Here is a 16672-nt window from a genome sequence, read left to right as displayed (position 1 = left end):
TATTGGTGCCTTGGTGGAATGATGGTAATTGCAAGCAACATAATATCTAGAATCACAAATCAATCCATTTTTCAACTTCAAATTTGAAGGGACTATGTTCGTGTTCTTGTCTCTTCTGATTTGTATAAAGTTGGTATTTAATTAAAAATGTAATTTCAAATTAAGGATATTGTATTTTATGAAGAGAAGGAATTAAGAATACAAATTAAAGCCCAATCAATTTAATTATTTGAGGCCCAACAAAAGACTTATATGTGAAGGCCCAACAAAACAACTTCTTCTTCTTATCTAGAGGAGTAATAGTATCAGCTCAGACAAAAATTGACAAACCGGGTTAAACATAAGCTAAAAATAGGCGACGGCCACTTAATCACCGCCGTTTATTCCTTGGTCAGTTAATCCGTCTAATATCAGTTTACACATTTCTTAATTTTGCACTAAACCCTTTAATTCACTTTCTCATTCTTTTCCTATAAACTCATTACTTAATCCCCAACTCAATGGTACAGGAGTAGATATTTTCCGTTGTGGGCGATATTAAAGTTGGAGAAAACAAGAAATGGCTCACCACTCCGACGATTTAGACCTACTTCTTGACAGTAAGAGGAATACCCCCCCCCCCCCTTTTTTTTAAACACCAGCCAGTTGATTTTGTATTACTTTTTCAAACAATTTTCAGCCGCTTTGGATGATTTTCAGAGCCTTAATCTCGCATCTTCTGCTCAAAGGTACAAACTTTATCTATTTTATGTTCTTTCTTATGTGATTGGATTGTAGAGAAACAATTGGATTGAGCTTTAAGTTTTTTATTGATTAAGGATTATAGGACTATATTATTTATCTAGTTTACTTCTGGAATTCTTTCATGGAGACAGGTATATTGATATTTGTTTTGTGGGATTATAGATGTGTAGATGATAATGGTAATAATGGAGGGAACAAGGTAGAGGGTTGTACATTGACTAGTGGGAATGTTCAAGGGTTAGGAATGGGGTTACCTGATTTGAAGACCAAGAAAAAGGGTAAACAAAAGGTACCACCACCGCCGACGAAGCAAGAATCACACATCACGGATGCACTTGATCAGTTGAGGGAGCAAACTAGGGAGGCGGTGAAAGGCTTGGAATCGGTGTCTGGGCCTCGACCCCCGGTGGCTGGAGATGGCTTCGGTGCAGACCCAATGATGGAGGATTGGGTCAAGCAGTTTGAGGAGCTTGCAGGCACACAGGTTAGTGTGGCTTTCTAGTTTATGGTTTTTAGTTGATGCACTCTGCCGTTTCATAGTGGAGTTTTTTTTTATATTTTGGTTCTGTTTAGTGACAATTCTCGAGTTGAATTTGGCTGCATCCTGCTAATGGTTTATGGTGATAGAAAGAACTTAGTCCTTCACTGGAGTTGCATTGAAACTAAGAACATTTTTATTGTTAAAATCAGGATATGCGTAGGTATTAGTTCTTACATAATTTCAAACATTTCATATTTCCTGCCATCAAAGCTCCCAACCTTTTTAGTAACATTTGGTATCTCCTTCACGATAATTGGAAAATGCTGTAAGTTGGCACATTTATGGTTCACACCTTGCCAGGCTTTTACTTGTAATAATGTCAATAATTTGGCAGAAGCATGCTGTTAACTTAATAACTTCTACTAGGACTGATGGTGTGACCATATTTGATGAATTCAAGCTTTTATGGTTTATATCTCCCTGTTTGACATGGATATCGACTGTGCAAAACATGAATGTTTGTGAGTCACTATGACCTTGTGATTGGAACTGTTGTTCCTAAGGTCAATGGATGGGCTTGGGAAATATGTTTGGTTGTGTAATTCTTACATCTAGTATGCATAATCATTCCCATGATGCCAATTAATTGGGTAAATCTAATCATGTACACTTGGTATTCTTTGGTATGTTGGGGTAGACTATGTAAGGAGGATCTTTTGATGTTCCTTTTCCCATCAATTAAAGAATTTTATTGTTGACTTACATAAACATCATGGGAAACCCCCCCCCCCCCCCCACCCAACTTGAGAGTTTTGCAGGGCTGGCTAATTGTAATCCTGTTGTGTTTTGTGTTGATATGATAACTACACAAACACAATAAAGATAGTGTTCTCGTCAGCAGTACAATAGTTTATCTATTAAATAATTAAAGTAAACTCAAGTACATGGCAATATATTATAACAGCCTAAACACAAACACAATAAGCCTAAGCACTAACACATTAATTTTGGGCCTTTCAGAGTTGTAGTATAAATATAATACTGTGTATGCCTAGAGTAGTAGACTGACAGAAGCACCACACATGTCAAATGTTGGCCATGGCGCTATGTCGTGGCGATTTGAAATGAAACCGCCATCGCCACGCCCGTTTATGGCACTTTTTTGTGGCGGCCACCACGGGTGTGGGTCATATGATATGAATCGGGCGTCTTGTACTGATATGATCGTTTCCTGCATAAGTTGCACTAGTTCAGTAGTTTGTTAGGATTTTATTAATTATTAATTGTTAGTTTTTTATTTTGTCAAGAAGTCTATTAGTTTATTAAGATAAGTACTCCCTCCATCCCACTCAAGATGGCCACTAGTATAAATACTTGTCTACTTGATCTTTTTAAAATTTCCTTCTCATTTATGTTTTAGTTCATCTAAGAGTGATACACGTGTACTTTGGCCTCTTATTTGCAGGATATGGAGTCAATTGTAGAAACCATGATGCAACAGCTCCTATCCAAGGAAATCCTTTACGAACCTATGAAAGAAATAGGTGAACGCTACCCAACATGGTTGGAAAAGAATATATCTGAACTGACACATGAAGAGTACACCCGATATTCGAATCAATACAAGTTTATTAAAGATCTGAATCAAGTGTATGAAGCCGAGCCTGAAAACTTCAACAAGATTGTTGAGCTTATGCAGAAAATGCAAGAGCTTGCCCCAGACTTTGATCTATCGAATCTCGGACAATTGTAAGTATATATTAATTTCCTGTTTCTATTCTAAATAATTTAGGAGGAATTCATTAGTTTAGTGTAGCACATCAAGAACATAATATTTCCTCGGGCCAGCTATGTTAATCATTTGACTTCGAGTTACAAAAATGGCATTTCCATACCTATAACGTTGTAGATTGAGTTAGGATTCTAGCTTTAATTTTGTGAAAAAAATGTTGAAGCGATGGCACAGATATTTGGTATGTACCAAAAAGCATATCATAGTGCTGGAGAGAAGAGATTTGAGACGACATGTTCGAGCAAATTCAACTGCACATAATCTGTGCAGTTGTTGCAATTAATTCTTAAACAGATAAAAGGGAAAATTAGGTGTTCAATTCCTTGTGCTGGTGGATAACAGTATAGAGTTGCGAATGCACGGGCTTGTTGGTCCATACATCTGATGAACCTATTTCGTAATTCCTGAAAATTTTAAATATCGGCTCGTATCTAGTTTTTGACTGTTGTAAAATTCTTTTCCTTCACTTGGAAAATGTTTCTTGATTTTACTTATGTGATTGAGTTATTGTGTTTTGGTGTTGCAGGTCTCCAGAGATGTTCGAGTCTCAACAGAATTGTCGCATCATGTGAGAGAAGATGCAAGTGTTGAGAAGTTGCAAGTTATGAAATATAGGCATGCCCTCACATTAATGTCTTCTACTGCTCAACCAAGAGTGACCGCACTTTATTTATTCTGTCTCAGTTAGGATACTACAACCACTTGCCCAGCTCACGGGCATCAGTAACACAAACTCCTTTTAATGCGTGGCGACATCACCAACCCGAGATCTATGTTACCATGCACTATACACTTAGTAATTGTGCGAGTGGGATAAATGTTTTTGACCAAAAGTTGCCTGATCGGGCAGTCGCAACGACACTGCAAACTTAGAGCAATCTAATTGCCTTGGACTGCCAAATCGCATCGAGTCACCTAACTCTCATTTATACTCGAGCTCAAAATGAAAAGTTTCTTCGAACTACCGTCATCACTCGTGCCGAGTGGAATTTGTGTCAAAACTCACTCGACCGCCGAAGTGAGGTTCTTTGTATCATTAGGACTCGGCTTGATCGGGCCAAGTGGAGCTTGGATACACAAACTTGGCTGAGTGAGATCTTCTGAATTGGTGAACTTCGGCTAGAATAGGGCCGAGTGGGTTTAGAAGCCAAATACCACTTGACCGAGTGAGATTCTCTTGATCTAACCCGATGTCCATTCTTTTGTCCTGTTTGCCCGTTGGCACCTACTATCTCACACATTCTCTATAAACTCGTCAAATTCATGAATTGCATAATTGGTTGAGAACTTGGAATCTCATTATTTAGGTTATATAAGAGCATCCACAATAGCGGACTAGCTGACGCCCTAACCATCGGCGTGCAGCTAGGGCGCTCGGCTAGTCTGCTATTGAGGTAGGCCAGCCGAGTGGACGAAAAACCAACGCCCTAGAGCTAGGGCGCGGGCTAGCACAGTTAGCCGATTGCTAGTCCACTATTGTATGAACGAGCGATCGGTTAGTAGATTTTTAAAATTTTTTCTAAAATATCCTGTTCTCATTTCATTTTTTTTCTATGTTTTTTTTTTCTATTCATTTCGTTGTTGTTTTTGGTGTTTTTTTTCTCAGGAGGGCTAGGGCATTGGTTAGTTTATTGCTAGCCTATTGCTAGGCTGTTGCTTGGATAGGGTAGTGGTCAGGCTATGAGAAGAGCATGATGATTTGGTAGGATGAGTTTTTGGTTATGTTATTGCTAGCCTATCCTTATTGCAGATGCTCTAAAGTCTAATCCAACCATATGTACATCAAACAACCAATAAATTCTACTCCCTCCGTTCCATAGTAGTATAGTCATTTTATCATTTTGATACGTTCCATAGTGGTGGAGTCATTTCCTTTTTTAGTAAAAGTCAACATCTTCTCACTTGCTTTTCCCTCTCTCTTTCTTTATTCTCCATACTTTTTCCTCTCTTCTACTTATTATCTTTTTATTTAATACATTACACACTTTTTTTTAATCTTCCAACCGAAAAGAAATGCATCCACTACTATGGAACGAATGAAGTATAAAACTACGAGCTTATGAAGATTGAATCATTCCTAGAAAATTGTTGGCTTATACTAGTTTGCACCATAATTTACCTACAAAGTGATTAGCAAAGAAGTGAATAACACATGCCAAATTTACTACCTAAAATGGCCAGATCCGTTTTCCAGTCCTCTCTTGCATAGGGTTACTTACAACTGGGTTAATATGGTATACCGTATACCATATCAAAAATTTGGTATGAGTAAAATCATATATTTACTTTACTAAAATTTTTGGTATACCGAATTTTCAATATGGTCACACTCAATACCGATAACGTACTACTTTTTTTGGGCATGTAATACTAAAATTCAGTGTATCGAAATATTTATCGCTTACCGAATTTCGATATGATATAACGCAATACCCAGTTGTATAGTGATAATTATAATTTATTTAATATATACTCCCTTCGTCCCACTCAAGATGGTCACATTCTTGAATGACACAGAGTTTTAGGTGGAATAGTTGTTTGTGATATATTAGGGTAAAAAAAGTGATTGAATATTTTAACGAGAGAGGAGAGAGTGATTTAATTCCAAATATAGAAAGTGGACATCTTGAATGAGATGGAGAAAGTATAAAATATTCATTATTCACACTATGTATTGTTTTTACATTATATATTGATGTCAATATATACATGGTATACTTAAATTATAACTACAAGTATATACCAATAACTTTGGTATGCCGTCCATTATAAATGTAAATTCATATCGTTACGATACTTAAAATCTTTTGGTAAAGTATTGTAACATGCTGAAAAAGAAAATTTGATATTTTTTCAGTACGATAAGTCTGATACATCAATAGTATTTTAGTATTCCCCCACCTTTTTGTTTTGAATCAAGAATCTATTTCCATTGATAGCTTCAAGTACAAAGATAGCGATACAAATTTTCAACTTGCTTCAAGTCTTCCCTTTTTAAACTAACGATCTCTAAGAGTATGTATTGTTACGGAATTTGAGTAAGCAAATACTCCCTCCGTCCCGGGCTACTCGCCCTTTTCCTTTTCGGCACGGAGATTAAGGAATGAGTGTATAGGAAAGTCAAAAATGACGGTTGTAGGTGAAATTTTTTATTAAAAATGGAAAGAGTGCAAGTAACTTGGGACGCCCAAAAAGAAAATAAGTGCGAGTAGTGCGGGACGGAGGGAGTACTATGCTTATTTATTTTTAGCGTTAGGATTATTTTAATTAATAATTAAATATACATTGGCTTTATATATTTGATAGAAACTAATAATTTTATTTTATGTAAAATTAAATAGATTTATCTATTTTTACATGTATATTTATGATTTAAATTTAATATTTTGATCTATATTTTAAATACACGTATGAAGTATGTATATATTGTGAGAAAAGAACATGAAATTTGCACATGAAAATTGTATCCACAAATAACCTTATCTACTAACTTCAACTATAGTCTACATATTGTAATTAGCAAGTTATGTCTCAAACCATACAATGTTTTGCACCTTATCCTTCCTTAATAAAATAAAGCAAAAACAAAATAGACGGAGCCGCTCTTCGGCCCATTCTCTCTCCGTTTTCCCATCAAATTGCTCTTACCAAATCATCTACTTTTCACTTTTCCCATTTTACCCCTCCAAATGCTCACTGAATAATAGAGGAAAGGAACTTTTTCTTAAATTCAAAAAAAAATTCACCATCACCTCTGCCGCCATAGATTCTGCCTTGCTTATCACACCGTGTTTATCCCAGTGATTGCCGATTCATCTCAATTTGTAAACTGTGCAAGGTTTGGCGGAAATCGGGGAGTAAATGCTGCCTGCAACGAGTAGAGGTGTCATGGCCGGTTTTCAGCTCATTGTTCGCTTGTAACGCTTCCTGTTAGAGAGCTTTTATTGAAGACGAAAATGGTGAGGCAGAGAGGTGTGTCGAAGGGGGGAGTGGAATTTGTGCGAAGTTTTTGGTACACAGGGGCAATTATGTCATTTCGTGGGGTGCTTGATCTGGCTTAATCAATTATTTGCAGTTACATGAAGACGAGAGAGAAACCGAGACAACATTATTTTTCTTGTTGCTTCGGGTATGTTCTTCCTCTGTTTTTTCTTTGATAACTATTCGATATTCACGATTTTTTAATCAATGCTAGGTATTTGTGTTCAATTTTGTGGTTTATTGATGTTTCTCTTCATTCAGAGGAGTGAAAATGGGATGAGCTCCGTTTTTGACGCAGTGTGATTCTGTGTTGTTAGACAGCTCCTGTAATCTTGTATAACTAGCGGGAATTGTTGCTAGATTCATCTTTAAGTAACGGACTTAGAGTGAATTTAACTTCTGATTTACTTGTTTATCGTTATTGAATTGCTGCGAAGAGTGTTTAAGTACTCGATTTTTGAATATGGCAGCAAAAGCCTCTCAAAAGGAAAAATGTCAGGAAAATGAAATTGGATGAATTGAATGTATGACAAGTTATCTATTGAAATAGAATAGTGGGATGATAGTCTCTTCTTAAACGTCAGGAGTCTGCTCTCTGCAAGAGCTGCTTAAGTGGATGCTTATAGAATTGGGTGAAAAGTAGTTGAGCTATGGCATCTTATATTTGTGCTTCAGTCCATTCCAGGTAATAATACATGATAATGGCTCAGTTAAGTTAGTAGCATGTTTTCTTGTATGGGATGCTGAATACTTGTTTTTTTATGCCAGTTACTTAAGCTACCCTTTTCTTGGGGAGCAAAATGGAACACGAATATCTAAAGGTTCTGCTTCTCCGGCTGCTTTTATGAGAAACAGTGCCAAAAGCAAGGAATCAGGACCTGGAAATCCAAAAACAATGGCTTCCTGTCTGACACTAAAAAAAAATAATCAAAGTTTGAAACTTAGGAGCTCCTTAAGACATTTTGCTAGCACATACCCGCACAATATAAATGTTGATAGGGAATATTTTAAATTTCCTGGGACAAGGAAGTCAATGGATGCAAGAACCAGCCGAACGTTGAGTTTATGCAGGTGCATTTTCTTTTCATTCCCTGTGCTACATTATATGCTCTTACTTCCTGATTTCTCCTTAAGTGCATTCTCCTTCATATAGTCTGAAAAGATAGAGATGTTAACATAGTATTAGTGATCAACATAATTGGGGTGGTGCCTAACCTAATGTATTGGGAACGATGGCACATCATGGCAGGAATATTGTGGTTGGTTGTAAGTGTTGACAAAGCATTTTAGGCTTTAAGCCCACAAGTCCTTAAGTGACATTTACTAATAAATGGAGTACACAAGTTTATTAGCATGAAACCCATAAGGACAAGACTAGAAAATTATGTTGAACAGGTAAAAAAAATATGTTGAACCAGCATAGAAAATAGGTCTTCATAGAAGACTGCCAAGTTTATATCTAAATTGTGAACATATAGCACCAAATATCACTGTATGCATGTACTAAAATCTCCTTAAGTCCAATTTCTGGGAGTTTGAGAAGCTCTACATGGAACATAATACTTAGAGCTCTATTATGGAAATCTAGTTCCTCACTTAAAATGTTAAAATTGGCCAGGCTATGCATGGTTGGTTTTCACCAGATAAAGTCTTACAAGTTTCTTTTAACAATACGATGAAGCACAACAAGTTATTAGCAACCCTTTCTTTCTTTTACTCACATTTTCTATTATGCTTGGGATGTTTGAAAGAACTCTTGCAAGTTTTTCAGGTTGGGATATTATCTCTCCTGAAACTAATTTTCTAATCATCTTCGTGGAATGGAAACCCCTTTCCTAGAATTTGTTTTATTCCTCTTAATTTCCCATCCTATGTGTACATTGTTTAAAGGGATGTACATATGAATTTTTTATGTTGCATAATGCATACTGTTATGAATATTTCTCTTTGTTGTGACAGGCAACATAACTCCTCAACTGAGTAATGCTATATGCAAACTTGTGGGCTTTGTTCTTAAAATTCTTGTTTCACTGTCAAAATCACGATCTATTGTTCTTAAAAGGTCGTTGCAACATCTTTATATCATTTAATGCAAGACTTCGTGAATACTTTGAAGGTGCTGGAGGATTTGTAGCTTTTGTTAAATCTTAAATCCGCCTTTCTTAGCAGCTTTCTCATTGTCACTTCCCTGCAAAGAAGCATTTTAATGTCAAGACCTTACTGTGAATTCTGAAAGTGGCGTAATCTGTATAAAGTCATTTCATAAAGTGTAACCTGAATCCCTTGGGTCTTACAGTGATTTGTAGTGAAATTGTTTTGTCCATTGTGTTTTCATTCATGTGTGGTATGGAATAAGTCACTGATTGATAAGCCTTTTTGTAGTTGTAATTGAAGTATTCAGTGTCCAAGCATAAAAAATTGTCTTATTACTGCTTGCATAATGAGTTTCTTTCTTTTTGGTTCTGGTGGCTTGTTAACCCACCCTTCTTATGATATCATATATGACTTGTGAGTCTATAATTGTGCTGCCTATTATGTATGTAGACAGATAGTCTATCGCCTCAGTTTACTACTTAACAAACCTGACTCCTAAAACTTACTATTTCTTGTCGTTACTGAAAATTGAGGGCTTTTGCATTCAGATATTCTATTTCTTTAAAAACTAATTAACCAAAAAATGTTTGGACATGTTCAGCTAGTTAAATATAACATGTGTTCTAATATCTATGTTAACCTTCTTTTATCATGTTATTCATGTAAATGAATGTCGAAATGCCACTTCAAAGTAAGTTGAAATTTCTTTTGTCCCATGGCAACTGTTTGGCTCACATGAGAACTGTCTTTTCTTATTTTCTGATCACTTGATGGAGTTACTAATCTGCAAGTTGTCACAGCATTCTTAGCTTGTTTTTGTTTCTTTATCTTAACTCATCTATCTACACCACTCTTACTTGTTTATAACTGCAGTAGAAACCCTACATTTTATTGCAAAGCAACCACCTCTGGAGATTTTTCCAACAATACTCCTAGTCAAATGAGCCAATATGAGAAAATAATTGAAACATTGACGACTCTGTTTCCAGTATGGGTATGTCCACACCATTTTGTTGCAGCTAGCAGATGTGATTCTGTTGCTTGTGTTTGTAATATATCTTCAGAAGTAAATATTGTTTCAGAAAAAAATGTTCACATCTCTCAATTCATTGCAGGTTATTTTAGGTACCATTATTGGCATCTACAAGCCTTCGATGGTATGTTTTTTCAGTTAAGAAGGATGCAATTGGAAAAATAATTAACTGAGTCTTCAACTTTGCAGGTTACTTGGTTGGAAACAGACCTTTTCACTCTTGGATTGGGTTTTCTCATGCTTTCAATGGGGCTGACGCTGACATTTGAGGACTTCAGGCGATGCTTGCGTAATCCATGGACAGTAAGTACTACTTCAATTTGAACCTCAAGAACGGTTTATTAGAAGGAGATAACGACTTACTGTTTTCATCAATTTCTGTAGCATTAACGTATTCTTTTCAGGTAGGCATAGGATTTTTGGCTCAATACATCATCAAGCCAATGTTGGGCTTTTTAATTGCAATGGTATGTCTTGTTTTCTTACATGTTCTTAATAAACTCTATTATGTTTGTTGTTACTTATAAGTTGTAACAGGAATTCGAGTCAGAAATTCTCTTAATAACAATATTTTAGCTATGTTTGTTACACTTATGTCTGTACTTGTCATAATTGGCCACAAGATGTGGTGTTATTGTAACCCAGATGCAATACATTAAGGGGAACTTGATTGCGAATCTTGATTTTCCTTCACCAACTGATTCTTATCCAATTAATAATGTTATACAGACGCTGAAATTGTCTGCTCCTCTGGCAACTGGACTTATTTTGGTTTCTTGCTGCCCTGGAGGCCAGGCATCAAATGTTGCTACATACATATCTAAGGGCAACGTTGCACTCTCAGTTCTCATGACAACGTAAGCTTTAATTATGATTCCTCTACATTTTCCTATCACAATGCAATTAGGGATGCCCTTTAGCTGCTTACATAACAAAGAGCACTTAATATCCATCATATCCTAAAATCAATGGTCAAGATTTCATATCCTGTATGTCAATAGAAGCCATCTAGAATAGCCATATAAGGGTAATTTATTAACACGAAATAGTTAGTTCAAATTAACCACTTTCTCTCTCCTAAAAATATCTGAAAACGTTGAACTTAATATAACTCTCTCAATTGAAATTATATTTTCACAAAACATATAGTATCAAATTAAAGGTAATTTAATAAGGATTCTAATGACATTCCAATTATATGTTTGGATGAATAAATTTGATATGTTGTTTTCTCATAAAGGCATCTTTAATTTTTTACATATATTGATTTTTTATAAATCGAGAGAGTTATGTTAATTTAAAATCCATGAACACAAGAGATGAATAAACACATAAAATCTATGAACAACCAGATTAGTTGATTTGTGATTGTGTATGTGTTACATTTGTTCATTTATCTCGAGATCATGGATTTTATGTGTTTGTTCGTAAATTTGTAGTCTCATTTTCCATTCTAATTTCATTCTAACTCATGCCATATTCCTATTTCCTATACGCCCAGACCCAGTCACAATGTTGGACATTGTTTAAGAATCAATTCTAGCTTAAAAAATAGTTTTGAACACTGCTAAGCTGGGTGCCTGCTTGTGGGTGCCTGCTTGTTGTATGATGGCATCTAAAGGTAAAAAGTGATGTTATATAGCCGGATTAAACACAGTTTTGTTTTGGTATTGCAGCTGTTCAACCATTGGTGCTATTATCATGACTCCACTATTGACGAAGCTTCTGGCTGGTCAACTTGTGCCAGTCGATGCAGCTGTAAGCTTCTCTATCTTGGTGATTACATCTAGAAAATCCTGCTATCCGGCTTATGAAACAACTGCTATCAAATCTGCTAGTCTATGACAAGAGTAAGACTGTTAGAATAACCATACATATAATAAAGTAATTGGTCGTGGATTTGCATCTTCATCCTGTTTATGATATTATAATGTTAGTTGATGAAAAATTGTGATCCAAATGCCATATGATGCATTTGAATGAAACTTGCCATATGATGCATTTGAATGAAACTTACTCTGCCTGCTTAATTTTTGTTAATCTAACCATGCAGGGCCTAGCTATCAGCACTTTTCAGGTTGTGCTAGTACCAACTATTATTGGGGGTAATCTGCTTATGTTAAAATATTCAGCATCATTATATGGCAAAATCTGCTTGATCTCCTCACCTTTCTAGATAGATGTTGTTTTTTAACATTGAATGAAACTTGTTCTCTGTTTTGCAGTTCTAGCGAACGAGTTTTTTCCAAAGTTCACCTCGAAAATAGTTACTGTTACACCTTTAATTGGAGTTATCTTGACCACCCTTCTCTGCGCAAGCCCGGTAAGTTCACAAGTTAAAAACCAATGATAAGACTCTCATATTACTTGGTAAACAATCCTTTTGAAACCCCTCTGCATCATTTTTTAGCTTCCTTCTCCTTTTACGTGTATCTTCGTTTTCTTAGTGTGCAACAACTATTTCTTTTGTCAGATCGGGCAAGTTGCGGAAGTCCTGAAAAGTCAGGGAGCACAATTAATATTGCCAGTGGCCTTCTTGCATGCTGCAGCATTTTTCCTTGGTTATTTGGTGTCAAAAATATCATTTGGTGAATCAACTTCCAGGACCATTTCTATAGAATGTGGAATGCAGGTATGCGTCACATTGAATACGTACTTATCTACTGTAAAATTGTGGCAACTTTTTTATATGGGGGTGAACTTGCATAATATTTTGGTCTAAAAATGAAACTAAAGAGACCATATTCCTCTAACATGGTATTGATCATAAAAACAGAGTTCTGCACTTGGATTTCTGTTGGCCCAGAAGCACTTTACGAACCCCCTCGTCGCTGTTCCTTCAGCCGTGAGCGTTGTTTGCATGGCGGTGGGTCTTGTGTCAACCACCTATACTATTTTGGCCGTCAAAAGTGTGTTTTAACAGAGCTTGTTTTTTTGGCATATTACAGTTAGGTGGGAGTGCTCTTGCAGTGTATTGGAGGAACCAGCCAATTCCAGTTGATGACAAAGACGATTTCAAGGAATAGGCAATCATGATTTGTATCATTCAATTAGGAACTGCAAACGCGTTTTCCTTTTTTATGATCATCATCCCACTTCATTTTTGTTAATTTGCCCTAATTGCTTACTTGCTCTACTTTTATTGTCTTCTTAAATTTTAGTGGTATTTACTTTGGGCTGCTGCAGTTTTGACATGCTTTAATGGTTAATTTTGTGTCAGTTTGGTGATCTTATCCTTCAAAGTTTTAATCGTAAGTGAACTAAAAGGCTCAAATCATGTGTTTCTAAATGTAAATAAGTAACTCAATTATCATTTGATTTTTCTTACTCTGTATCATTGCATTGTGATTAGTTCTATGTATTGGTAAGATTAATTGGGTGACAATTCTAACGCAGAAGATGCATGCCACATTTTCATTTCTTTAGACTTCAAACATGCATCATTTGATGTCTCCTTCTTCCCCTTACCTTTCACTACCTTCAGTCACGTTCCATGTCGGAGTCTTCGTATTATTCAACATTTACCCCGACAACTTAAATGAATCGTTGTTGACCTAACGCAACAATTGAAGCTGAATTAAGACATCCACGGTAGTGGACATAAAATCATCCCAACAACTCATTTTTCACTTGCCATGTCAGCATTTTAAATTTTAGCCCCAACACATGCAATAGTGTCAGCCCTAAAATTGCCACTACTTATTTCATTTTTCATATTTTGTTATCTTATTTTTTTATTTAGAAAACAAGTAACATAGATTAATATACTACTCCTACAATAATAGAAGAAGAATGAAGATATTTATACATAGAATAATGTATTAAAAAATTCCGCTCCGCGGAAACAGTCCGCAATAGCGCCTCGGAATCCGTCGATTGCTGGGCGGACCGCCGCATGTGCCCGGCGCCTTCTTGTCGCCCCACTTGTATACCCCTCCATCCTATAAAAAAAAAAAGAAATTTGCGACGGCACAATTTTAATGCATAATTGGTAATATCGGATTTATTAGTTATGGAAGGTCGAATGTTATTTCATTAAAAAAAACAAAAACAAGTGGGGATCTCTCCCTCACTCCAGTCTAATTATCATTCAAAGCAACCACCAACCTCTTAGTCTCCATTACTTTTTCCTTTGATGAACCAATGAGATGGAGGGAATGTTTGGATTGAGATGACATAGGGAATTGTTGCAGTCCTTTTGAGATAATAAAATTGAAATAATGCAAATGAGTATGAGTTGAGATAAAATGGAATGTGAATTGTAGATGTATTTATACACAAAATTCAAAATAGCCACCCACAGCAGTGCAATCCAGTGGGCTGCAACAGACCGCCAATCAAGTGCGGGTTCGCACTGCGCGGCTCCGTACCCAATCTGACCCCTCCAACCTCTCTTGCAATGTGTCGAGCTATATTGAATCGCCATTTTTGCGCGGTCTAGTCCCATTTCCTCTCGCTGAGGAGGATGCTCTAACCCTACCATGACTTTAGCACACGAGGAACACAATTGATTTTCGACAATTGTGCTGATTTGTAAAGTAGAGATTATTCAACTTTGGTCTTCACATCGATAATAATTTTATTTTTGTGAATAACATTACTCTTTCAAGCTTTCGCGTGAAGCTTGGCGAGTTTATTAAATACTCATTTAAAGTGACACATTTTTTTGGACATATCTCACTTACAATCACATATTTATAAAGAGGGAAGATTATTTTTGGTCCACGAACTTTGACAAAGTATCATTTAGGTCCGTGAACTTTGAAAATATCATTTTAGATCCGTGAACTTTGAGTTAGTATCATTTGAGGTACTTTTTACTATTTCCAAGTTTTTTTGGACGAAAATACCCTCAATACCTTAAAGTGTATATATTTTTAATAAATTTATCATATATTCATACTTTTTATAAATATCTTTACAATATATTTTTGACAAATTTTCTAAATATAATTTGACCTTAAATATTATCACTTAATGTTGTGACATGCAAGTAAAATTGCTTCTTCAATTTTTTATATTATTTTTTTTAAAAAAATTGAATAAAGAACTTTCTTTAATAATAAAAAATTGAATGCAGATTTTTTATAAATATCTTTACAATATATTTTTGACAAATTTTCTAAATATAATTTGACCTTCAATATTATTATTTAATTTTGTGACATGCAAGAAAAGATCTTTATTCAATTTTTTATTATTAAAGAAAAGTTCTTTATTCAATTTAAAAAAAATTAATATAAAAAATTGAAGAAGCAATTTTAATTGCATGTCACAAAATTAAGTGATCATATTTAAGGTCAAATTATATTTAGAAAATTTGTCAAAAATATATTGTAAAGATATTTATAAAAAATTATGAGTATATGATAAATTTATTAAAAATGTATACACTTCAAGGTATTGAGGGTATTTTCATCCAAAAAAACATGAAAATAGTAAAAAGTACCTCAAATGATACTAACTCAAAGTTCACAGAGCTAAAATGATATTTTCAAAGTTCACGGACCTAAAATGATACTTTGTCAAAGTTCGTGAACCAAAAATGATGTTCCCTCATTTATAAAAGTGGAAACACCACTATTTATACTTTGTTTTTTATACATTGATCACTCTTCAGCTGACAAACTCAACAAGACCAACACTTCTTAAAATCATACGTGGAAAAGACATGTTTCAGTTTGAATGAGACAATAGAGTAATCACTCCTGGATTAAACGAAAGTTCAGCCGCAAGAGGAAAATAATAAATTGTTGGAGATTTGGATATGGAGAGAGAGATGGAATAATGAAGAAAAGTGGAACCACCAATTCCTCACTATAAATACGAGAGTAATGTGTGTTAATGTTTTACTACTTAACCGACTGTTTTGAACTAGTGTATAACTGTCAATTGCCATTCCTGATTTCTATTCGATATTGGTTCCGAATTGTTGTTCAAAAATGCGGCTAAAAAATCGAACATCATTATTTTAGCACAAAAATTAGTTATACTCTCCAAATTGAAGCCAATATCATTCGTATGGTACCCAGGCCAGGAGGGCCAACTCGGAATAGATGGAATGAACCGATGGGTTGGCTTCAGCTGCGACTATTGTCTATTATTCCTCTATGTTTGGGAACCGATTCTATACTTTAATGATGATTTTAATAAAATGAATAACTCCATAATTTGTTGTACGGATATGTTGATGGCAACTGATTAAACAGTTGAGTATATGTCACAAACTCATATTTTTATAGGTTTAATTGGTTTGTTAAATTGCTAAATGCCAAGTTTATCACTCGAAATTGTTTTTGTCCAGCCAATTATTTTATCTTTTGGAGTTTTATGTGTTTGTTGAGTGTTTTAGGAAAAACAGATGGAAAAGGAGGCAAAATACGATTCCGGGGAAAAGGAGGCAGAATGGCTTTAAAATGCATCACCCGGCCGGGTGAATTAACAGTACAATAATTCCACCCGGCTATTTATGACGTGGACTGGTGATGCTCTCCCTCCTCACTATCTTTCTGTTGATGATGAACTTTTGGAATGGTTGATGATTTGT

The 16672-nt window shown here is 35.4% G+C and overlaps 2 protein-coding genes across 3 annotated transcripts; both read left to right on the top strand.

Moving 5' to 3' along the window:
• The first annotated feature begins 309 nt into the window (after positions 1-309).
• On the top strand, positions 310-4304 carry LOC121810921 (peroxisome biogenesis protein 19-1-like). The gene is made up of 6 exons (XM_042211659.1): positions 310-390; positions 510-599; positions 680-728; positions 907-1228; positions 2691-2974; positions 3544-4304. The coding sequence occupies exons 2-6, from the start codon at positions 560-562 to the stop codon at positions 3587-3589; spliced, it is 741 nt and encodes a 246-aa protein (XP_042067593.1). The 5' UTR covers positions 310-390; positions 510-559; the 3' UTR covers positions 3590-4304.
• A 2281-nt stretch (positions 4305-6585) lies between these two features.
• LOC121741883 (sodium/pyruvate cotransporter BASS2, chloroplastic-like) lies at positions 6586-13235 on the top strand. Of its 2 annotated transcripts, XM_042134814.1 has the most exons (15): positions 6589-6976; positions 7093-7146; positions 7583-7683; positions 7767-8069; positions 9966-10086; positions 10208-10249; positions 10315-10428; positions 10530-10592; positions 10855-10982; positions 11802-11883; positions 12179-12230; positions 12351-12448; positions 12599-12757; positions 12902-12991; positions 13074-13235. In XM_042134814.1, exons 3-15 carry the CDS (start codon positions 7649-7651, stop codon positions 13149-13151), a joined length of 1365 nt encoding a protein of 454 aa, XP_041990748.1. In that variant the 5' UTR covers positions 6589-6976; positions 7093-7146; positions 7583-7648; the 3' UTR covers positions 13152-13235. The 2 variants fall into 2 exon arrangements, with proteins under 2 accessions (XP_041990749.1, XP_041990748.1); XM_042134815.1 differs by having other exon boundaries at positions 6586-7146; positions 9969-10086.
• Positions 13236-16672: the final 3437 nt, after the last annotated feature.

Source organism: Salvia splendens, chromosome 7, assembly GCF_004379255.2.
Source record: "Salvia splendens isolate huo1 chromosome 7, SspV2, whole genome shotgun sequence".
NCBI lineage: Eukaryota > Viridiplantae > Streptophyta > Magnoliopsida > Lamiales > Lamiaceae > Salvia > Salvia splendens.
Note: the sequence above shows the minus strand (reverse complement) of the source record. Positions and strands in the feature narration are given on the sequence as shown.

Coding starts and splice junctions, on each gene's coding strand:
- LOC121810921 (XM_042211659.1), top strand. CDS start 560: ATGGCTCACCACTCCGACGATTTAGACCTACTTCTTGACA. Junction 600..679: donor TTTAGACCTACTTCTTGACA/GTAAGAGGAATA, acceptor AACAATTTTCAG/CCGCTTTGGATGATTTTCAG. Junction 2,975..3,543: donor CTATCGAATCTCGGACAATT/GTAAGTATATAT, acceptor TTGGTGTTGCAG/GTCTCCAGAGATGTTCGAGT.
- LOC121741883 (XM_042134814.1), top strand. CDS start 7,649: ATGGCATCTTATATTTGTGCTTCAGTCCATTCCAG. Junction 10,087..10,207: donor CGACTCTGTTTCCAGTATGG/GTATGTCCACAC, acceptor AATTCATTGCAG/GTTATTTTAGGTACCATTAT. Junction 10,593..10,854: donor TGGGCTTTTTAATTGCAATG/GTATGTCTTGTT, acceptor AATGTTATACAG/ACGCTGAAATTGTCTGCTCC.